The 24487-nt window shown below is 30.1% G+C and overlaps 2 protein-coding genes across 2 annotated transcripts in view; one reads left to right on the top strand and one right to left on the bottom strand.

The window, feature by feature from the left end:
• The first annotated feature begins 15410 nt into the window (after positions 1 to 15410).
• On the top strand, positions 15411 to 16338 carry LOC105132253 (uncharacterized). Its single transcript, XM_011035620.1, has one exon. It carries the CDS (start codon positions 15744 to 15746, stop codon positions 16272 to 16274), a length of 531 nt encoding a protein of 176 aa, XP_011033922.1. The 5' UTR covers positions 15411 to 15743; the 3' UTR covers positions 16275 to 16338.
• Positions 16339 to 20297: 3959 nt separating this feature from the next.
• The window catches only part of LOC105132252 (vacuolar-processing enzyme-like), a 5525-nt gene continuing 1335 nt past the window's right edge, over positions 20298 to 24487 (bottom strand). The window contains exons 3-9 of the mRNA XM_011035619.1: positions 22308 to 22464; positions 22022 to 22107; positions 21719 to 21918; positions 21505 to 21553; positions 21199 to 21408; positions 20898 to 21104; positions 20298 to 20806 (exon numbers count right to left, since the gene is read on the bottom strand). Of these exons, the coding sequence (XP_011033921.1) occupies positions 20624 to 20806; positions 20898 to 21104; positions 21199 to 21408; positions 21505 to 21553; positions 21719 to 21918; positions 22022 to 22107; positions 22308 to 22464 (1092 nt within the window). The 3' untranslated portion in view covers positions 20298 to 20623. The remainder of the gene's footprint in view (positions 20807 to 20897; positions 21105 to 21198; positions 21409 to 21504; positions 21554 to 21718; positions 21919 to 22021; positions 22108 to 22307; positions 22465 to 24487) is intronic.

Below are 24487 nucleotides of genomic sequence, written 5' to 3'. Positions count from 1 at the left end.
GATATTCATTATCTAGGTCCTATTTATTATTAAATATAAAATAAAATATATATCAAATAATAAAATTAAAATTGTTATACATCTATATATGTGTGTATTTGAATTAGGTTTTGAATTAGAATTAACAATATTAATACCTTATTCAATATTCATATCTGGTAAGATAATTATTTATATAAAAAAACTTATTCATTCAAAATGATTCAAGTCAATATTAATATTGATTGAAGTATAATAGATTTTTAAAAGATTTTTATATATTTCAAGGTTTAGATAGATATATATATATATATATATATGAGTGTTTTTTATATTAAAATTTATAAAAATAAAAAAATAAAACTATTTAGCTTAACACGGAGCTTATAATTAATGATAGATAAACTCATGCCTACTTGAACTTGGCATCAGGTCAAGCTCATGGATGATGAGTTTAGCTTCTCGTCAAATTATGTTTATTTAGAATCAACACATAACTAAATTTAATGGTGTTACATTTGACAACTCGTCAAATTCGTATTTATTTGAACTTTTCACATAGCTAAACTTAAAAATATTAAGTTTAGTCTCTTGCCCAACACACATCTATTTAAGTTCAGTATGTAATAAATTTAAAAATGATAGGTTTGACAGTTTAGTAAATCTTTTTTTTTTAATCAATACAACTAAACTCAAGAAATTTAGATATGAAAACAAGTCAAAATCATGTCATCTAAGTATGATATTCTACCAAGCCTAAAAATATTAAGTTATTACCCTATTTTTTTCTTTTTTCAAATATAATCTTGGTCTAAAAATTAAATTTAAAAAAATGTTGATCCCTTAACTCTCTTTAATCAAATATTGGTAAACTTAGGAATTGACTAGTGAAAAGTTAAAACTTAAATTCTCATGTATTTTCTATTTTAATATAAATAATATGTTTTCGATAGGATAAAAAAGCTAGGTCTCAATATAAGAAAAGTAATTTAAAAATAATCTATAAATTATTTGGGGAAAAGTTACAGGAATCCACAATATATATATCTATATATATATAAAAGAAAATATCTGATATGCAGTAGATCGCTGTTGAAGTAGCTGGTTACCTAATAATTTGTAACCGGTTGGATCTGTTTTTCTGATCACAAGCAAAGCGAGCGCCTTTTTGGAAAACAACCCCTTTCCTTCTTCTTCTTCTTCTTTTTTTAATTAAAAAAGTGTTTTAATTTCTATTTTTGTCAGCCTATGTAGTGGAAAATGGGGCCCATAAAACGGAATGATGTATATACATACGTGGCGGCTAGTGGCCCGGCGTGGGCTAGCCCCTCACGATCATTAAGCTCACAATTTCGGTTGTGGGCCCCACACCGTTGTCCCGTTTTGACCCCATTGTCTTGCACTTTTTTGTCGGTGAATCTGTTGCCTTCCTGGCTTGACACTTGTAAGCCAATCCTCTATCCTCCCTTTTACTTTAGCGAGTCAAGGGCCGTTTGTGTTTTTCGGTCTGTGGTTTTTTATTTAAAAGATATTGATATTTTTAGCAATTTTTTAATATTTTTAATATGTTTATGGTACAAATTAAAAAAATTTAAAAAAATATTATTTTGATAATTTTTTAATTAAGAAAGACTTTTAAAAAACATAATGTACACCTAATCTTGTAGAAACCGTTAAGCTAAGCTAAGATACTAGTATACTACTGTAACCTTCCGGTTTATCGCCTACAGCTATGGCCGTAAGGGCAAAGGATACTGTGATATAATCATAAACTAATGTGTTTAGCGAGGTGTGTGTGTGTGTGTGTGTGTCTTTTGTTGTAACAAGTGAAGAAGTGAAGCAAAAGGATCAAACGTGAATCAAGTGTCATCCTGTCCTAACCAAGCTTGCTCTAAACTTGACAATAACCTCTCCCCAGTTTTCCTTTTCCTTTTCCTTTTTTGTTTCTTTTTTGAAAGGCTCGCTCGTACAGGATCTATCAAGAACAAAATTATCTTGTATATATAGGATCTGTTACATATTATATGGATTGTACAAAATTGCATTTGCTTAAACTATATATATATATATATAATAGTACTTTTAACATTGTGCCAAAATGGTTAGATCTTACCGAATTATATTTCTCTCTTGCTTTGAAAACACCCTCTTTGTTGAGTCGTGAGAATTTAGTGTAAATTTTAGAATATAGTACTGTATGAGATGCCGTAACTACAATGTCGAGCACAACCATTTTTTTCAATGGTCGTGTCGCCATCAAACCGATGTCATGTATTAATGGCAGGACTGAGAGCATGCAGTTTTCACTGGATTGTGGCCCCTTTTACTGCGGGCCCGGCAAGAATTTTTTTCAACCTAAAAAATTATTTAAAAAAAATTAACAACCAAGTTATAAAAAAATAAAAAATAACAATGCAAAGGTTAAAAAAATCATTCAAGTCAACTAGATTATAAAATCTTAATAATAAAAGATAAAATAACAAAATAAAAAAAAAATATTGTAACTCAAACTTAGAAAAATCAATTTTAAATAAATTAAATATTAAAAGATAAAATAAAAATAAACTCGCATTACAAATAAAAAACTAATTCTATAAAAAGCAAATCATTAAAAATAATAAAGCAAAACTCTAGAAAAAAAAGTAAAAAAAATACTTTATCTTTTAAAAGGAACAAAAAAAACAATTCAACTTGAGCAAATAGCCTAAACTCGATCTAATTTTTAAAATTGGTAACATGTGAAATCCTTAAATCAAGTTCAATCAAAAAGATTATTTTTTGACAATTTAATTTTGAAGAATGAAATCATGAAAAAAAAATATTAATTTAAAGTAATAAAAATAATGTGGGTTAAATTTGACAAAAAACATATGGAGGAAAACAAAAAATAACCTAAAAAATAATCCGAAACAAAATAAATAGTAATTGAAAGAATGAAAACCAAATTTGTAAGATAAAAAAAATAAAAGGGAGTGAAATTGTGAAACAATTATAGTTTTATAGTTTTAAAAATAAATAATAGTAAACAAATGAATGGAACCAAATTTGAAAGATTAAAAATAAAAAGGTATGAAATTAAAAACTATTTATAATTTCATGGCTTGTTCAAAATTTTAAAAAATAATAATAAAAAGAATAAAGATCAAATATAAAAGGGAAACAAATTATAAGGGTGGGTCTAACTTTTTAAAGGGACTAGCACAGAATTCATGGTGATGAAAGAGAAAAAAAACACACTTATTAACACCAAATCTAATACATGTTAGGGGCATGTATCGTTCCATTATATTAGAGCATGGAGATCTTTTAAATATCACTCTGAAATATAGTATTTGATGGTCGGACAACCCTACATATGTGACACTAACAATGTAAGGTTTATTTACATATTGGTGCTTACTATGCATCAAACAACAATTTTTTTTTAATTATATTTATTAAATATAATTTACAACAATATTCTTGAATACCTTTAGAATTTACAATAATACCAATTAAAATAATAATAAAAAACCTTTGGAGGAGAGTTATGTTAGTTTTGTTTTTTAGGGCATCAAAATAACTATACTATTCTAAAAAAGTAAAAAAACAAAAAACAAAAATATTCTTAAGTAATAATCATTGTATTATTTTATTCTATAGGTAAATTAGTGATTTTATTGTACAAACAAGATGAAATTATCAATGTAACCCTATATAATTTGTCAAAATATCATGGTGAAAATACCATCCTGCCCCATGTTCAATCAAAGGGTTTAATGGTTAAGGTGTAATTTTGCCATTAATTATATTATTGTAATGGATAATAATATGAGTTTTGTTATAAAATATTTTTCTAGAAGAACTATTTTTTTTGTCTTTTTAAGTTATAAAATATTTTTCTAGAAGAACTATTGTTTTTTTTTTAGCATTGAGTCTTGTTGTGGGAGAATTAGTTTTGTTTTTTAATTGAATTTTATTTACTAAGAATGCTAAATTTTTCTGAGTTATATATTAGCATTAATCAATAACCTCACCATTGTTTTGGGAAGATAAATTGATGAATTAATGTTGATTAAGGATGAGATTAGCAAAAGCCTAGGTGGGTAGTGGAGGGTGGTCAGCTGAATAAACACACCTAACAGTGGGGCATCTTAGTTTTAATCATTGCTGAAACGGACCCATCATTGTTTTGGTTCCCCACGATCAACTAAGGATGAACAAGTGCCCAAAAAGTTACAGTTAAATCCAGAGCAGTTCTAATGTCCCCCCTCTCCCTGCCCTCAGGACTCCCATGGCACATGGAAGGTTCTACTATCGGCAAATTCTTTTGTTTTGAGTCGTCGGTTGTTCAAAACAATTATTTAAATTTAAGAAAATGCTAGCTAACATGATATCGAGCTTATTGAGAAATTGCTTTTTGTTGTCACTATGTGGTTACTGTTGATGTACTCGAAGATAAGAAAAAACGACGAGAGAAAAAATTGGATAATTTTTATTCAGAAAAAAATATTGCAATTAATATATGCATATAAACTATGCAAAAACCTTAATATATTTCAATTCTTTCTTTATTTTATTTTATAATATTTGTTTAGAATTTTACGTTTGGACCAAGTCTTTCCCGAGAATGTGTTGCGCGTATGCACGTAGAACGGTATGGAGTAAAGCTTGGGCAATATCAGTACAAGTCGGACAAACGTTTGAGACCGATATATTTAAATTTTTATTTTTATAGATTTTCTTGATATATCATGTAATATAATCTATCCATCTTTATACTCCGGGATTTAATTTTGGCTTCAATTTCTCAATCTTTCTGAGGATTGTTCAACATTAATATTATACCAATCATATTATATAAATAGTCGTAGAACTAGATTTAGAGGGATCGAAACAACTGATATCCAACGGTTGTAATAAGTTCTCTTCTATTCTATATAACCAAAAATTGATGAATGTTTTCTTCTAATTGTCTATTTACAAACGGATACTTAATTGATTTTGATTGCTCCAAAATGCCCTCCTATGTATCACATTCTCTAATAAATCTCTCTCTCTCTCTCTCTCTCTCTACACCCACGCTCTAATTTTATGAACCGGATCTTCGTTGAATAAATCCAAGATTATTAAATCATACGCATCGTCATTACAGAGTCACTAATTAATATATATGCCAAAAAAAAAAACATATATGATCTGTTGCGTGGTTATGAATTTTTTTTTTTGTTATTTTATAGGTTTATAATAAAGAAATGTCAATCTTTCTATATCATCAAAATAGGGACAAGAATAGCGCATGGTTGTTTGTTTGCGCTCGATGTAAAATTTATATTGAATGATATTTGATTTTTGTCATTAAATATATGAATATTAATTTATTAAGTAATGATGTTATCAAAATCCACTATGTTCAAGGATTAGAATCTTGAATGCTTGGATAAAAGATGTTCACATGTGTCACTTCTATGCTTCCTCCTTCAAAGTTTGGAAAATTTGATTATTGATGATAAAAATCCTAATATTTGTAAGCTATTTTTTTTTTTTAGATTTAGAAATTTTTTGATTATAAAATCAGTGATTTTTAAATAAAAAATAAATTTTAAATCCAAATTTAGAAATTTTTTGATTATAAAATCAGTAATTTTTAAATAAAAAAATAAATAAAAATATTTATTCTTATTTATATATGATAAATGTTATAAAAATATGAGTACTTTTAGATAATAAGAAATCTGAAATTTTTTTATATGGATGTTTGAAAGAATATTTATATCCTCAAAACTTTTTTATTTTGCTTAAGGGATAGAGAGTTATTTTTTCTTGAAAATATAAATAAATAAAATTTCTTATATAATATTGATATTGATAAAAATAACTCTTACATTGGCATTAATGTTATAAGAATAAAGAAGATTCAGAGGAGATTTTATATATTATTATGTATGCAATATTAATGTTGATAAGACTAATCTTTAATTAACATTAATAATAATTAAAACAAAACAAATTTTTAAAAGATTTTTGCATGTCTAAAAGTGTAGAGAAATGACTATCATGAATTCTTAATATTTTATGTTAAACATTATAATTAGCATTGTGACATAGCATGAGATTTATAAAAACTTTGAATTTTAAATATATTTAGATATGAATTAATATTAAATTTAAAAATATTAAATTTAATATCTTGCTAGATCTGGCTTCAAATTAATGCTCATGGTTTTGCATTTTGATTTTTAACAATAATTTTAAAGTCTAATATTTGTATGTCTTGTAATTTTTTCTTTAACCTTCATCCTCAATGGATACCCGACAAAGCTTAGGGATGGTTACAGAGGGAGTTTTTTTCTTCAATAAGCAAAAAGGATGGGGACTAGACATGTATATATTGTTTTTGATCGTTTGTCTACTATATTTTTAAAATAATTGTTTTTTTAAAATAGATTTGTTGTTGGATTTTTATTTTTACTATTTTTATTTAACTATGTATAGGATTTATTGTAAAAATCAATATTTATATGTATTTAATATTATTTTTATTAGATATTAATTGTAAATATATTAAAAAATACATTTTTTAATTAACCGGGAATCTCAAAACCGATCCAAACGTAATGAAGAAAGAAAATTTCCTCCCTGGAAGAAAATTATACTTCTAATAGAGTGCACGAAAGCTAGAAGGAAATCAATAAAAAACAAGAAATATGAAGAGACAAATCTTGAACTAGTCGTAAACCTCTACTTAATTAAAATAAAATAAAATAAAAATGTTCTAGCAATTACAAGCTGCACGATAATCTTTATCTACATTGTTAAATAAGCAGCGATTAAAAACGAACCACCTGGCCATAAGTTGTTTGAAGGGCGAGCCAAAAACGACAGGGGTGTCTCTGTTAGGTTTAGGATAAGAGTACATGCGCATAGCCACGCGGCAGATAAGGATTCATGGGGATCACATAAATTTAAGCACGTGAGGGTATACCTCTGCTAGTTGCTAAGACTCGCTAAACTCACTGTCCTAACTCCTAACACGTCCCTCCTTTTATGTGCCACCTGAATTTCATGGTCAGATACGAAGTTCTTGTCTTGTCTTGCCTTCTTGTTGGTGGTGGTGGTGTTTGGTCTTGATTGGAGGTCTTGATTGAGCACGAGTCAAACATACATAAACACAACGTGGAAAAGGGAAAACACACGCTGATATTGAAGATCTTGGTTCTTGTCCTGGTGTTAGTTGTTTGGTGGTGCTTGAGGTATTAACTGAGCATAAGAGGGTTTTTCAACGTGTATTTGTTTTTTAAATTATTTTTTATTTAAAAATATATAAAAATAATATTTTTAATATATAAAAACTTTATGAAAATATAAAAAAATAATTTGAAATAAAAAATAAAAAATATTTTAAAAAACATTTTTGAAATATAAAAATAAAAGAGATCTTAATCAATCACAACACGAAATAAACAACACAAACTTTATGAAAATATAAAAAAATAATTTGAAATAAAAATTTAAAATAAAAAAAATCTTAATCAATCACAACAAGAAATAAACAACAAAACTATGTACACAAAAAGAGATCTTATATGTTCTGTTTCAGTCGCTTCTTAGAACATAGATAGTTTTTAGAATAGTCAAATTAGTAATATAACTTTTTAAATAGTGTAAATATGTTTTTTTTATGCTTATGTGCATTTTAAGGGCAAAACATTATTTAAAAAAATCAATTATATTTTAATATATTTAATACACAACTATTTTACAACCTGATATAACTTGGTTAACTTGACTAGTCTAAAAACAACATGTACAATTCTCAATCAATCTAATATTAAATAATAAAAAAATTAAAAAAATGATTTAAATTAACTCAAGTGAACTCACCAAATTCATGACATGTATGAAGTTATAAGACCAAGATAATATCATAAAAAACAAACAAAAAAACATAGATTTAAAAAAAATAAAAGGAAAAAAAATAGTGAAAAAAAACTATTGCAATATTGAATTGTAAGGTTTTATTATTTTTGTAAGATATATAGGGATAACATTTTTGTAAGAGAAATTGTATTTTAGCATTTTGTTTAGCATTCTCCTTCAAACATGTAAAACAAGTACTGAAAAACTAAATTAGGAGAACTTAAAGACGATCCGATGATAAAAACAATATATTTATGGAAAATACAATAAATGACTTAAAAGAGCTATAAATTCAAGAAACATAAATGTTTATTCTTGAGTTTTAAGTTGATTAATATTCTAAATCTTATCATTTTCAGAGAGAAGTAAAGGAGCAGAAAGTTCTTTACTTTTAGCAATATTAGTAAAAGATAAATATCCATTACATATCATTAATGAGATAGTAACTATGGTAAATTCATTAAGAGACATTATATACATCTATTAATATAGATAAATCATTAAATCAATATGAATTATTATTCTAAATAGATAAGCATAACAGTTTATCATGCCTTCAATACTATTATTTTAAGGGATCATCCATGATCAAACATATAGCTTTAAAACTTGATAATGGTTAAATGTTTTGAGTTTAACATGCTTGTCAAATTCATGCTATTTAGGACTTGGCTAACAATCAAGTTCAAGTGTTTTAGGTCTGGTATATTTCTCAAAATCATGCTACTGTGAGCTTAGCTAATTATCAAGTTCAAGTGCTTTAAGTGTAGTATATTTACTAGTTTTATTTTATTTTTTAAAATTTTTTTATCTATAAAAATCTTAACAAAAAAAATGTTGACTCATCATAAACAATTTAAAATTAATTTAATTCCTAGAGAGATATCTTAATGGATAAGATTTGGATTTCCATTTGAAAATCTCAAAATCAAACCTTAAAAGGAATGGAGTAGGAATTTGAAGATTCTGAGTGAGTGTTGTTGCTATTGTAAATTTCAAAGATCATTAAGCCTCGAAATGCATATGGAATAAACAAAAATCTTAAATTCAACACAAAATTAAAAAGAAAAAAACATGTAAAATATCATTAGATTAGAAGTTGATTGTACAAAGTTTGGCTGAAACTACCTATCGTGCTATATATACTTTCTGTTTTACACTATGTTACTTAAGAAGAGAAAGTGTGGAGAGAAAAACACCCATTTTAAGAAAATTTCACTTGTTTGGAAGAGAAAGAAAACAGAGAGTATAACGGAAATAAAAAAATTACATGGGCCTGCATTTTCTATTTTATAATCTATCTGAATGAAGAACTTAAACTTCTATCCATGATAAAAGCTATTTTTATTTTAAGCTAAATGCACATGTATAATATAGTAATTTTATTCTTCAAAATGCTCCCCATGAGAGTTCAGTTTCTCTCCTTTCTTTCTTTCTTTTTATTTTCACCTTTCTCAAACAAAGTGAAATTGCTTTCCCTTCATGTATTTTTTTTTCCTCCCTTGTTTTCTTTCCTTCTACTCTCTTCCTCTTCCATTTTGATCCCAAATTAAACAACCCACTGTACCGCCTTCTACAAACTTGATTTTCAGATCTAATCGTTATTAACTTTTATTGCTAATTTAGTCTGTTTTCATAATATAATCAAGGGACGCGTTCAAAGCATAGCATAGCATATTTTAGTTAAGAGTTAGCTAAAGCAAACCCCACCTCTCTAATTATGATCATAACAAATTAAAAAATGATAAGTGTGAAATATAATATATAACAATACCTTTGTTTAGTTGACTGTTGACTTGAAAGGTCTACTGTTCCTGCACAGAAACTCATGCACACAGGAGCAGCGGCATCATTTCAGTGTTTGTTGCTCAAGGTGTGATGGCTAATAATTACAATTTCGATGTCATTTTCAATGGTCGTGGCTCTTTTCGGTTGTCGATTGCCATGTCAGGAATAGAGCAAAATGAAAAAAACAATTATGTCAACATAGCAGCAGATCAGATGATGATTACATTTTGGTTTATATGTCCCCTTCAGAATAATAATTCCAATTATGGTACTAATAATAAGGCTAAGAAATGAGAACAAATTAAAGGGTAAGATAGTGGAATTTGGAAGGATTACCATCATATTCAATTTCATCGAGACAAATTTCACAGTAATGATCGAGCACCATTTGGAGCAGGAAGGAGATGTCAAGAGATTCAAGAAAAGCTTACAGTCTTGTCTTTGGGGGGGGCCTATGTGATGGTTTAAATCTGAGTTAGAAATTCATGGAATGTAGAACTAACCACAAACCTGAGTGAAATAAAGGGACCAGCTTGGTTTTAGCATAAGAAACATGCCAACATATCTAGTATAATCTGAAAATGCAATGAATATATGCGTTGGTGAGATCATAAAAACTAGGACGTTGATTATGATAGGCTTTTGATCATTAGTTTGCGCCCAGCATTATGTCTTATATTACATTTTTATTTTCCAAACATTCATATTGCACAGTATAAAGTTTATGATACCAAGACAAAATAGCGAAACTGGACAAAATTCCTTTCCCACTGGCATACATCCATTCAATTAGTTGATTGATCTTGAAAGATTTTGTCTCCAAGTTTTGAGATTCTACTATAATTAATTTTTCACACGCCCTGAGCCATGAACTATAGGACTATGTACTAATATATTTTGGGCCCAATAACTCCATGCATTGCGACTAGTTCGAAAAATGAAGTCTCAACAATATGATGCAGGGGAAGATCAGCTGTGAGAATATATTGGTGTTGGTGGAGTAGGACAGAAGGGAAACACAGGAGTCAACTAATTAAGATGTGTTTTCATGATAGCATATGATCCACTGTTCTAATGGAATAGATGATCAGCAAAATAAAACAGCTCTAATGCATCAATCTGTTCTAATTAATGGTAGTACTGTAGGCCCTTAGAAGGATCATTTTGCTATTCTTGGGTTTGTAGATGGCACATATATCCCTGCACGGTTATGTACAGTATCCATAATGATCAGGATAAGTATAGAGTTCTTTTGGATTAAGACAAAGCTTTGAAAATGTGGAGAAAACTAAACCTAAGAACCTCTCTAGATTTATGTGTAATTATTTAATGAAACGATGTGCTCATTTAGGCGGTCCAACTGCAAAGCAGATACGTGCAGTTTGAAAGCTCACATTTCTCTCTCTCGCCAATAATCCAGGTTGCCATGTCTGTTGCTTTTCCTCCAAGCCCTTGGATATGGGCACTCGTTTATGGTTTACAGGCAACAACCTTTTACGAGGCCAATGTGAACTGTTCTTTCTAGAGAATTAGGTGCACCATGTATAAGCCCTTGGATATGGGCACTCATTTATGGTTTACAGGCAACAGCCTTTTACGAGGCCAATGTGAACTGTTCTTTCTAGAGAATTAGGTGCACCATGTATAAAGAAGGAGGATTTGTCTGTCCCTCAAAGCAGTTACAGTTGAAGAAGAAGCAATCATCGTAGGGCTTTGTTGTGGTTGTGGGGCTTCTATAGATAAGGTCACCAGTACAGAATCCTTTTATAAGGCTTTATGCTTCATGTTTGTGTTCACACCTGAACCCAAAAGGAGATGTGCAGCTTGTTCAGTCGTTCTTCTTCCCCCTGCTAGTCACTAGTCACTAGTCACAACCTATATACCCTAACATCTCAAAAGATGAAAATGAATATTTTGTCATGTTGATGTATGGTAACTATGCCTGGTATCGACTGTAATTTTTGTATTTGTGAAATCAACTTTAAACAATTTTAGCCTCTTTTTTAGAGCTATAAAATAGAATCAAATTATAAAGCTTTTATCTTGTAGTGATTAGAGGGAGAAGTTCGGCATGGCATGGGATGTTTTACTTTTTAGCAATCAAAAACGGATTGGAGAAAACATGGATCACCACCTCTCAATGACAGCTTAATTTCATCTCCACCAAAAAATACATATGATACCATGTTGTTAGGTGAGTTAGAAGAGTTATTGGAGTGGTTCTCACAATCATGTTATAGTTGGTGATACTAATGAGAACGAACAAGCCAAGTATGAGTACATAATCCAAATTCCTCGAACAAAAGTATGGCATTACCCAATCAAACATAGCTTATGTGTTACAAGTATCATTCGGCCAAAATATGCCGACACATGTCTACTAAAAGGTTGGATCTTTAATCAATCCCATGAGTAAATTCTACAGAAGGGGCATGAATCGGGAACCCTGCTCTATTTTAAATTAAGGAGGCCCTTTGAATTTTGATTGCTAACCCCCCTACATACATAGCCTCTTCAAATGGGCTTTCAGGAACTTCATCGATGAACCTGAAAGCTCATTCACCACTTAGCTCCTAACTGGCACTTAATTAATGGGCTAGGAAAATCATGAAGTGATGCAAACTTAACTACATATAAGGGAACTCTGGTGGCACCACTATCGCCAAAGAGTCTCTTGAGCCTTGAACTTTGAGGTGTTTAATTTATTGGGGCTTGCCAGCCGCTTAACAAACAACGGTAAAAACCCTTTTGGCATGTTATAGCACAACTAGGTTGTTGTTACCCAAGATTTAATTTTCAGAGAGAGGCTGTCCCATAAAAATAAAAATAAAAATAAAAATAAAAATAAAATTATAAACTTATCAGTTTAGGTTAAGTTTGGTGAAGATAATTTATTCAGAATCCAATTAAAAAGGAATTATTGATAAACGAAGCTTATGAAAGAAATTAAAACAAAACGAGGAGTAAGGCATGAATCTTGTCCCGTGCGAGATTGATTTAGCCATGTTCTATTAACCGATGTCAGGAAGTTACATTAATGAATACCCCATCCAGGAATAAAATTTGTTCTCAAGTCACAGTTTTCTTTCATCAATTTAATTTGAGCTGTATATTTTTTATGTATCTTAATCCATACCCTCCATTATATAGAACATGATACAATCCTGTTGTTCGTGTACCCTAGCTCGGAGTCTTTCCAGCAGACGCATCTGAATACATTGTCTCCGTGGCTTGATAGCAAGACAAAATCTAATTACAATATAAATACTTATTTTCTTAACAAATAAATTATAGACAGTAATCAGATAGATATACTGTCCAGATTGCAAAGTCTATTAATTTTATCTTATGTAATGTTAATCAAGATTAACACTACTAGCTAGATTCTCGCTGTAATAGATATTGGTGGTTTGTGCGAGCATTTATTGTAGGGTTTTGTTAATTAACAATGGATGATACATGAAGGTAGTTTCTTTGCAAGTAGATAAATACACAAGGGAACATGTATACTATGTTTAGTCTCAACGGAGCTTAAGTTCCGGGAACAACGGAAGGACAGGAGTTCAGATTTTGTTTGCTTGTCTCATAAAATCTGGCCAGTTGTTAATTTGCAATTTCTTGTTTTAAACGGGTATTAGATGCACCAATCGAACACTAATTAACTCCAGACATGTTAGATGCAAGTAAGGGCCATTGTCTATCAAAAAAGAAATACATTGTTCCTGTGGAGCATGCTCTTATTTTTGGAAGGAGAGTTAGATGCAAGTAAGGGCCATTTTCGCTAGTTAATTAGGCTGTAAAACTCTACAATTAAGGCCTCCTAAAACAACTCCAATCTGGTCTTCAAATTGCTTGAGATTACGGAGTCAGAGCTCTTCATCTGGAAGTTGGTTCCACTACTGCCTAGCAGCTTGTTAGTGCCAAGCTATTCGAAGGCATTGGTGCTAATAATTCTCTTTTGAAGTACACAGTTCATATGCTTAACAGCGATTGGTCTGTGAATATTACTCTTGTAGATATTGAAGCAAAATGTTGTGCAGCAACTCTTGGTACATGTGTGTGTGTGCGCAACCCTGTTTCTTTTTTGTGCCTCTTGATTTGACGAAGAACGACTTGTGGAAAGATGTTTGTGGCGAAGGAGAGGATGGAATGTGTAATTAGATCTGTTGTTGCCCTTATGGACTCTATTTTTAGGCTCCAGCCGCGTACATAACAATAAAATTAAAAAAAAAAAGCGGAGGAAAAGAAAAACCAATTCAATCAACAGCTAGAAGAGGGTAAAATAGAAGGAGGCCATGATTACTATTTAACTTGAATTCAATAGATACCAATTTAAATCAATTCAAATGAATGAATTGTTTTTCAATAGTCACCTTACCTGAATAGCGTGGATATGATATATATATATATAGATTGTCGTAACTAGTTTTCACCCGTAACTGGTTTTCACCCCTGTTTTGAATATATTTTAAAAAATAACAATGAAAAAATATATAAAATTCTTTAAAATGTATCTTCAACACAATTTGATCAATTTCCAGCCATTTTATAATTTTTTACTCTTTTTCTTATTGTTTTTGTATTTACAATTTTTCTGAAGAAATTGAAAAAAAAAGAAAATCAAACAAATAAAACATTTAATGAGTATAATGATAATTGAGGAGGGGGTGAGGGACTAACATGAATTTTATTAACCTATTCCCCTAGCAACTTAAAATGATAGGACAAGAGAAAATAAAGAACAAAAAAAAATATAGAGAGTAGGAATTCTATGGAGTATATAAAGTTAGCTAAAGAGAAAAACGGGGAGATTCTTATAAGAAGAAGAAAAAAAGGAGCGACACAGGATGTTAAAGAGCGACACAGGATGTTATTTGAGGGTGTAGTAATTATTATTTTTTAAAGTATTTTTTATTTAAAAATATATTAAAATAATATTTTTTACTTTTTTAAATTATTTTTGATATTAATATATCAAAATAATATAGAAATATCAAAAATATTATTTAAAAATAAAAAATATTAAATTTTTTAAAATCAATTTTAAAATAGATTTAAGCATTAAAAAAAGCCACATCTTATCTCTCTTTCTTTCCATGAGGTTTTGAATTCAAACCTTTGTTTTTAAAGGAAAAAAAAAGAAAAAGGAAGAAACATATTTACTAAGTTCAAATTAAAGGGTTGGATTTATTTTTTTATTTGATAATTTTTAATTTTAAAGAGGTTTTTTTTTCACTTTTGAACATTCTTGTAATTATAACGGGTTTTTTAAAGTATTTTTTATTTAAAAAAGTATGTCAATAATATTATTTTATTTTTAAAACTAGTATATTAATAATTTAAAAATAAAAAAAATATTAATTTAAAATAAACAATTTAAATTTTTTTAGAATCGTTTCTCAAATGCACTGCTAAACACCCTTTCATGAGTGAGTGGTTGTGATCAAATCCCCAATTTCCGTAACACAACCAGTACAAAATGTTGACCTTCAAGTTTTAATGGCACACGCAAATCTCCCAGAGGACCTCGACAATCCATGCCCAAGAGATAAGCTTGTTTCTCTATAGATGCACTTGTTCATAATTTATTATACAATTAATTGATTTTTAAGTAATTAATCAAATTAACTAATCAACCAAGCCAAAACTCAGTCTTTCCTCCCGGGACACCCTGAAGCCAGGAAAACATCGGAACGTTCATTTAGCTGACCCCGACCCCCTACAGTTCCCCTGTCTCGGCTAATTTCTATAATCACTTCCACCTATTTCTTAATTTTGTTGACTTCTTTTATCAGAGACCACAAGCCCTCAATGTCCCACTTAAAGTCTGCACTTCGCAACCGCGTACCGACCACATCTGCCTTCTCACAACGTAATCCGCGCGCGCGAGCGCATTTACACACGCTATATATGCACACCATAGGCCAAGCCTGCCTGTCGACAACTTGATTCTCCGAACACCAAAAACAGAAGATCTTGAAGTCCAGTTTTTTTCTGTAGCCGGACGTGTGTAACTGAAACACCAAAGACTCTGTTCTTAAAACTTCATTTTAAGGTCGCCCGTCTGTTCAGATTTCATGATTTTCACTTTGACCGCCAAGAAAAGGCTTAGAGGTTTCAGGATTGGACGCAAGAAACTAGCAAGATTCTTCAAATGGATAGCCCGACCCAGAAGAAAACCTGCCAGTTTGAGTTCCATGGACCTCCCAAGAAGGTCCTTCAACTCCATTTCCAAAATCCTGGACATGGCTCGATCTCTGCAGCGTGGAGCTCAGACTCTCTGTTTTCCGCATTCGGATCCGGGTTACATCAGATTGGGCCACGCGAAACCGATGGAGGTACCTAAAGGACACATGGCTGTGTACGTGGGACAACCAGATGGAGATACGAAGAGGGAATTGGTGCCTGTCATCTACGTCAATCACCCACTCTTTGGAGAGCTGTTAAAGGGAACAGAGCGGGTATACGGGTATAATCATTCGGGTGGGATCACTTTACCGTGTGGGTATTCGGAGTTTGAGAAGGTAAAGGGGAGGATTGCCGCATGGAATAATTGCCAAAAAAGTAGAGGTTACAGTTTACCGAGAAGGCACCATGAGTCTTGGTAACATTCGTGTCATTGGTGGGGATTGAATTTGTACCACGAAGATTTTTATTTTCCATTTGGGAAAATTCGATTCCAATAGTTTTTATTAATAGAAGAAGTGAAATGATTTGCTTTTAATGATATCCTAGATTTGTGCTCAGCAAGCGAGCTGATCAAAATTTTTTTACCAGAAAAAAAACTTAGGAGAACATTATATTTTAAAAAAAATAAGAAAAATTTAATAATCAAGTTAAATTTTAATTAATTTAATAATAAAAAGATAGATAATAATAAAAATTAAAAAAAACTTATCCCGAATAAAGTTGGGTTAAAACATAAAATTCATAACCTAGAGATTAGATATGTCTAAATTCCGTATGTTCAAGTTAAAACATAAAATTCCTCATTTAGAGATTAGATATGTCTAAATTACATGTGTATATTATATATCCTAAATCATAAAATCATAATGTCAGAATAACTTGATAAAAAAATTGATGATAAATATAAATAAAATTAAAAGATAAATATAAATCAAGATATTTATAAGCACAATACTAATTATTTATTCAGTTGTGTTTAATAAATTTATTTATTAAAATCAATTTATAATAGAAATCGACAAACACATAGAACTTATTGAATAAAATAAAAGGAAAATAATAATTTATAAGATTGTACACATTAAAAATATCATAAAAATGTATATTTTTTAATTTTTAAAAACAAATTTAATTTGTATGAAATATTATAAAAAGTTTCAAATAAATCATACTAACCTCATAGAAAATTAAAGATCCAATATAATTAAAAAAATAATTATTATTTAAAAAAGACTAAATAATCAAAGGAAATGACATTGGAGGGGTACAAACAAAAAAAAATCTTAAAAATGTTTTAAAAAAGACACTAAAGGTATTAATCGGAAGAAAAAAAAAGAACTATCAATAAAGGAAAAGCCTAGATGTATGGGCCTTGAAACCTAGGGCTATGCACTTGGGCTTGTTATTTTTTTTTTATTTAAAGGGAAAATTGACAAGTTTAAAACAATCATTATATGACTCTCCTTATTTAATGAAACCTATTGACACAAATTTTAACTTGTTTTGTAGCCGAAATCATCGTAATTTTTTTTTCTCTTTCTCATCATTGGAATCTGATGACTTCTCTCTCTCTTCTAATGAAAAAAGGACTGAAAAATAACAACAATGAAATTCTCTTTCATCCTCTTTCCTTAAGGTAAATGCATCTCGTTCATTCAACAATTTTATCATAACCGACATCACTCGACACATGATTTGACTTAATAGTAAACACCTATGCAACAACCAATAATTTACTTTGATTTGTATAACTATCTCATAATGATTTTTGAAATATTTAAAAGATTAAAAACCTAGTTGTGTCTATATTAAATTCTTCATCTATGATTGAACATTGATCAGCATGATCTTAATTCATTTTCATTGCATCCATAACCATATTTATATAAAAATTATTATTGTCATCTACAACTCCATGCACGTCGCTATCACTAGAAGTTGACTCAATCATCCTCTCTACTATGGTATCGTGAGTAACATATGGTTCTTTGTATGTATATCAACCTATGTATTTCTCCATGAACACTTTTTGTAGAAGATGCATTGTTATAACATTTGGATCAATAAATTTTTATTTTTACACCTCTTGCATGAATATCTAATACCACCTTCACTAATATTTCTCAAATTAGATGGTGTATAATTAATGAAACCTTGAACCCTATTACAATAATCCATTCTCCGTAATCTTTACGGTGAATCTCGATACATTAATGAAAAATTATCTATTACGTATATCAAATCTATTTAAATAATGATGACAACTTATATTTATAAACTACGTTTACTAAATAAATTTACAAAAATATTGATTTAGCTCAATCTAATTCAATCTATTTTAATAATTCTCTTAATTCATTATCAATTACATATTTACATAAATTCAAATTTTTACACATTTATCAAAAATTATAATTTGACAATAAAATTGATAAAATATAAAAATAAACCTGTTAAATAAGTCATTATTTATTTCTTTACAAAACATGAAGATAAAAATTCAACATAAGTTATATCAATTTACAAACAAATACAATTTTACATAATCTAAATATACAAATCGTAAATCCATATAACAAAATTGTATGAGAAAAAACTATAAAACAAGTAAACACTCAAACAAGATACATATGCTACAAAAACATACAAAAAAGTTAACATTTAAAAATCGTGTTCAAATAAAAAAATGATAGATTCGCTTACTTAAAGTAGAAAATTCTCAATAAAATTTGAATTAGAATGTAAATATTAACAAACTAAGTGTAATAGTAGCTGAATTTGTTGTGATGGGTTAAATTGTGTTGAGATTAAAGGGCGCGGTTGTTTGTTGCGGAAAAAAATGCATAAGAAAGAAGAAGAAATTGGAGGGGGAGAGGATAGTTGATCACTAGATCATAAATTAAATATTACTGATGGATTTACCAATAGATTTATTTTATTGGACATAACATCAGTCATTCTATCTATAAAAAGTATCATGTCATTATATATTTTGCCTTTTGAATCTCACTATAATATCATTCATAATTTTATCGGTATATATCAAGAGATTATTTTTGTCAGTATATTTATGGATGAACTTTATTATCGGGTTAATTTTGTTGGTAAATTTGTAAATAAAAGTTATACATCATTGTACTTTTCATGTTTTTTTTATTTTTTTTTTCATTATAATTTTTTTGATATATATTAACAAAATATTTTTATCGATGTTTACTAATATATATAATAATAGAAAAGTCTATTAGTAAAATTCATCACAGTTAATAGACAAAAAAAAATTCCATTAGTATTCACTAAATTTCTGGTATTGTTACTTTGTCTTTTCTTCTTATTTTATTATAGATTTATAAAAGAATTTAGTTGGATCATGGAGTAGCTGCTATTGTTCTCTGACTAATATTTTCTTATATTCTGTGCGCGCACACACAGTTATGAATTTCCGCTACTCATTCCTCTCCCGTCTTTTTTTCAAAGTTAAAGCAACAAAAGTAAGGTTAGCCTAGCAACCCATCTTAATTACCAACAAAACTAGATATATGAATTTATACTTTTATGAACCTTCTTGTCTCGGTCGAGAGATACTGTTTTATTTTCAAATAAATAAATAAAGCAGGCATAAAAATAAAGAAAAAGGTCGTTGTGCCAATAATCTGACTAATTGTTCTTCAATTTCAAATTAACGAAAGATTTAACTACAGAAGCTGTGTAAAATATCAAACTCTAAATTTTCTGACACTTAATTTTAAGATTTCATGTCATAAATTACCCAGAGAGTTAATACAAAGCAAGCCGTGGAGAATATCAAACTCTAAATCAAGAGAAAGTTGATGAAATTATCATGAGACGTGTTCTTGTTTCTATTCACGAATAGTCTACAAAATGGTACTTTCGTGATATTTATCATTTTTTTTTCTTTTTTAAAAAATCAATTAGTCGTATACCGATTTTCAAAATGCGTGCATCTGAGCTGCTTAAGTTACACCGGCTGGCAACTCTTCTAGGTGAGCGACAAAAAGTCGTGAAAAATAAAAATTTAGGTTGATAGGTTTGACATTAAAAGGGCGTTCGTGGGTGATTTTTTTAAAGTGTTTTTATTTTAAAAATATATTAAATAAATATTTTTTATTTTTTAAAATTTATTTTTATATTAGTACATCACATCAAAACAAAAAAAATTAAAGTAATTTTTCTTGGTCTTTGATTGACTTCTTTTTTTTCCTCTTAAAATTGCAGTGTATTTATACATGCTTCTAGATCTATGAAATCAATTGATGAAAAAATTAGTGTGGCTAATCATTTGATTAATGTAATCATGTCACAGTTGGTGATGAATGTTATTGATTAATATTAGCTAGTGAGAGGTGCATTTGCCTTAATATCTACCACACAGTTGCCGTGAGAGGTCACCAACCAAATAATCGAATGGGGAATCAAACTTGTTTATGCTTCAAATGATTAAATTATAAATTAACAAACAATTCCTCTCGTAACATTAACAACTTACAACTAACGGAGTGTATATGGCTTTGAAAAATAATTTCAAAGGTGAGTCCGGATACAGATCTCGAGTAAAGTTTTATGGGAAACAAGGCACACAAGCCACATACGTAGATTAGTTGGAAATTTGTATGACCTGTAGTAACAAATACTACAAACTTAGAACACCTGGGCATGGAAATGCGACCACAGAGGGATAATTAAAGCATCTAATATTATGCGTAGTAACAAATTTAATCTAACATGCTCGAGCTCCTTCTACAGTACTTCAAGCACTGTAACCTTGGTCTGAAGGACGCAAGTCCCCGAATTCGTGGCCGCCACATGCCGCGATACAAGCTTCCTCCATGGAGGCTTGAGAGACACCACCATTGCAAATGTTAGCGAATGCTCGCATGTGTTTCATGCCATACTGCGTCAATGATCCACAGTGTGTTTCAAACCGTCGAACCTGGAATTTTCGAAGTTTAGTATGTTGTTAGTAATTGATAACACAGTGAATGCGCAGCAAGGAAAGACTTGAACAGGCATTTGTATGCTACCATCGATTTTAAGCATATCCAGTCATCTACTAGGGGAGAACCGGGTTCCCTAACAGATTTAAGCATGGCGGAACCTTTTTTAGGTCCAAATAATAGTGTTCCAATCAATTCCATACTGCTGTCCAGCCGAGTTCTATGCCTCACAGTCTCTTTAATCTGATTGAGGATTTGTGTCTTCTTTTCTGAACCATCCTCGGATCTTTTGTACTGGACGGCACAAAACAAAATTATAGCGCAGCGGGAAAGATAAATTGTTACGTCCCAAAAGTACTACCTGCGTCATTCCCAGATCTGCACTTACCATTTGCCAGAGGAAAACAAGCTCTGCATCTCTCTGGTTAACAACATCCATACGCCCACCAATGTGGACATTGTTTGGAGGGAAGTTTACGCTAGCAGGATCGAAACCTTGGTACAAATAAAGCTTCTCTCCTTTGATGCTTTCGTTCCCATATTGCATCACATGGGATCCGGAAGTGAACGTATTGTAATTGGAAGTCCTCTCCTTCACCTGCGTAAACAAAAAACAAATCTTGCATTACACCAGCGCCAATTTATATTAAGCTGAGTGTAGAAATCCTCATTTAACGATAATTGTCGGCATTACCGAATGATATTGTTGCTCTATTGTTTCTCTTCTGAGATTGTGTTTTCCACTGCAGGAAAAGAAAGAGTTGATAAAAAATAAAAACTAACAAATTCTAGCTTTCCTCAGAAAGGGACCTTCATTAATGTTTGTGAACTACTGTCGAAGAAGAATGAACTGAGTTTGGTTTATGTAGTAAATGATAAGGATAGCAAGCAGCCATTATCGTACACACCTATCTTCCATCCAAGAAACGCTGTACAAGTCCCCTAAGCAAGTGACATACTCTGGAGGTGGAGATGGCTCCATCCCAGGACAATAAGTACCCCAGCTACTCTCTTCCGCATTTGATGCTGTTGTCACGTAAATGTTTATGTCCTTGGGCATGATCCCTTCGAAGATGCTCCCACTCTCACAAGCTTCTATATACATGACCTGTGTACACACAAAAGCTTGTCAGCAATCAAATGTTTGTCAATTTCCATGGCAGTGTACAGAATTACTGAATTGTGAGGAAAAAAATTAATGGTCTCTTTACCATTTCCTTGTAATTCCCAGATGCATGTTTCTTCTTTAAAACCTCAATGAAATCCATTGCATATAGAAAAGGCATATTTGGCATCCCTATATTCACATGGTACAGGTCAGTGAGCTACAATTTTCTCCCAAAACTCTGTGGCATTTTTTCCAAAACCTTGATTAAAAAAACAGGGAACAAATTTGGAGGGAAAGGGTGCTGTTGTTATGGATGGGATAGCAACTGATATATTTAGGCCTAAGAAATGAACCAGAACCACATGATCAAAAAATCTGAAAAAACTTACCAAGAACTCCAGGACCTCCGTGATCAGAATAGTACAAGAAGATCCTGTCATTGGGCATGCTATCCACAACCTTGCCACTTCCACCTTTGACAGCACTCTTGTTACCAAGAAGTACTGCATACAGATTCGCAGTGGTGACCTGTACGCCAGTGTAATCCTACCACGATAAACCATGTATTTCAACAGCTTCCGTGAAACTTTCACCATTAAAAGCCAAATTATGGCTTATAATTAAATTAGTACAATACATAATCATCTCAAATTCGGCCATAAACCTTTAGTCCAAATGCAATCAATTGACCAATAAAATATGATGTGGTGCTCAAAAAATGACTTAAATAACTTGACAGGTCATCCGTAATCCTTTGATTATATTTTTCTGTTCCTTCAGAAAACCGTGTTGTTTAGTGGTCTTTTGCTGCACATATTACCTGTTAATATTTCATAATTAACTTGTTTCCAACTGAAAACAAAAAAAAAAAGGATCGGATGCTCTATCTGATAGAATAGCAGCAGTCAATTATTAGTGTTTAGGTATTCAATTATTAGTGTTTAGGTATTCAATTATTAGTGTTTAGGTATTACAGTGCTTGTGGTTTTTAAAAAGTTGTTTTATAAAAAATATTTTTAATTAAAGTTGGTTTGAAATAATATATATTTGGTTAAAATTGTAGTTGAAATTGAGATTGAACAAAAAATAGTTTAATATGTTTGGTTAAAAAAATGCTTTTCAAAATGAGGTTATAAAATAATTAAAAAATATTTTTAATTTAAATATTGTAGATTTAACTACTATTATTACATCATGAAATAAATAATATTGATATGAAATATTTTTTATTATTCCATTAAACTATATGTAATGTCATCATATACAAAATCTATCCAACAATAACTATATTTTTCATAGTTTCTTAAAAATACAACAATAAAAACTGAATTTTTTATTATATCATCAAGCGATATCCTTCTAATTTTCCTTCTAATTTTTTGAATAAAATACAATTAAAATAAAAATAAAAACTAAATTTTTTTAACTAGGTCGGATCCAGCAAGAACATAATTGGAATTGCAATCAAATTCCACAAATACTACGTCATCATGCGATATCTTTCTAATTTATATAGTGTTATTAAATAATATTAAATACTAGTTTTTCAAGTAAAACTTAATTTTTTTAAAAAAAATTACAATTTCATTACGTAGAAAATTCATTCAACAAGAATTACAGTTTTCATGATTTTTTTAGCATGAAATAAAATTAGATAAAATATTATCGGGAATAAAATTGAAATTTAATTCACCTTAAATTACTTTTTTTAACAAACAAAAAAAATATATTATTCACGTTCACGTGAATAGTTTGAGTGAAATCAATTAATTGCACTAGTTTCTCATAAAAAAAACCTAAACTTTTTATGTGAACAATGAATTCACTCGCACTGATTTTTTAAAATTAAAAAAAAAACATTTATTTTAGTTAACAATACAACAATAAAGCATGACTCCACTATTAATGTTTTTTCTAAATGAAAAGTAGCAAAATACTACTTCACATTTATTTTAGTTAACAATGTAACAATAAAGCATGACTCCACTATTAATGTTTTTTTCAAATGAGAAGTAGCAAAATACTAGTTATCTGAAACCTACAATGTCACATGGATTCTATCCAATGAAAGTAATTTTATTTGCTTACCAAACATTTATTAATGTGATTGCGGGTGAATCTCTCCCACAATCATGTTACCAAACTAGCATTAAAATTAATGCAATTCCCAACTAGGTGAACCATAATAATATTGTAGTTGAAGAAGAGATATTTTGAGGGCAGGTCCAGTCTACTAAATCGTAGTTTAATATGCTATAAATCAATATGAAAATGGCCGTCCTTTTCATTTTTAATAAATATTTATAAAATCCTGTCGGTAGTTTTGAATATCTAGGATAGACCAATAAGGTTGAAATATAGATCTTACTAAGAACGCACCTTGGACGGACCAAGGTTGTCTGCAACTAAAATAAAGGTTCTAGCCTAGCGGTGGGAGGAGCTTGTCCCCTTCCTCCGCACCTGGGTTCGAACCTCACCATGCACGCCTGTCACCCCCGCGGTGCCTTACCTGCTCACTGGGCTTGCAGGATGTTCAGTGGGCCGTGGGGATTAGTCGTGGTGCGCGTAA

This window comes from Populus euphratica, unplaced genomic scaffold (assembly GCF_000495115.2).
Source record: "Populus euphratica unplaced genomic scaffold, PopEup_1.0 scaffold39.1, whole genome shotgun sequence".
Lineage (NCBI taxonomy): Eukaryota > Viridiplantae > Streptophyta > Magnoliopsida > Malpighiales > Salicaceae > Populus > Populus euphratica.
This window is presented reverse-complemented; position numbering and strand designations above follow the sequence as displayed.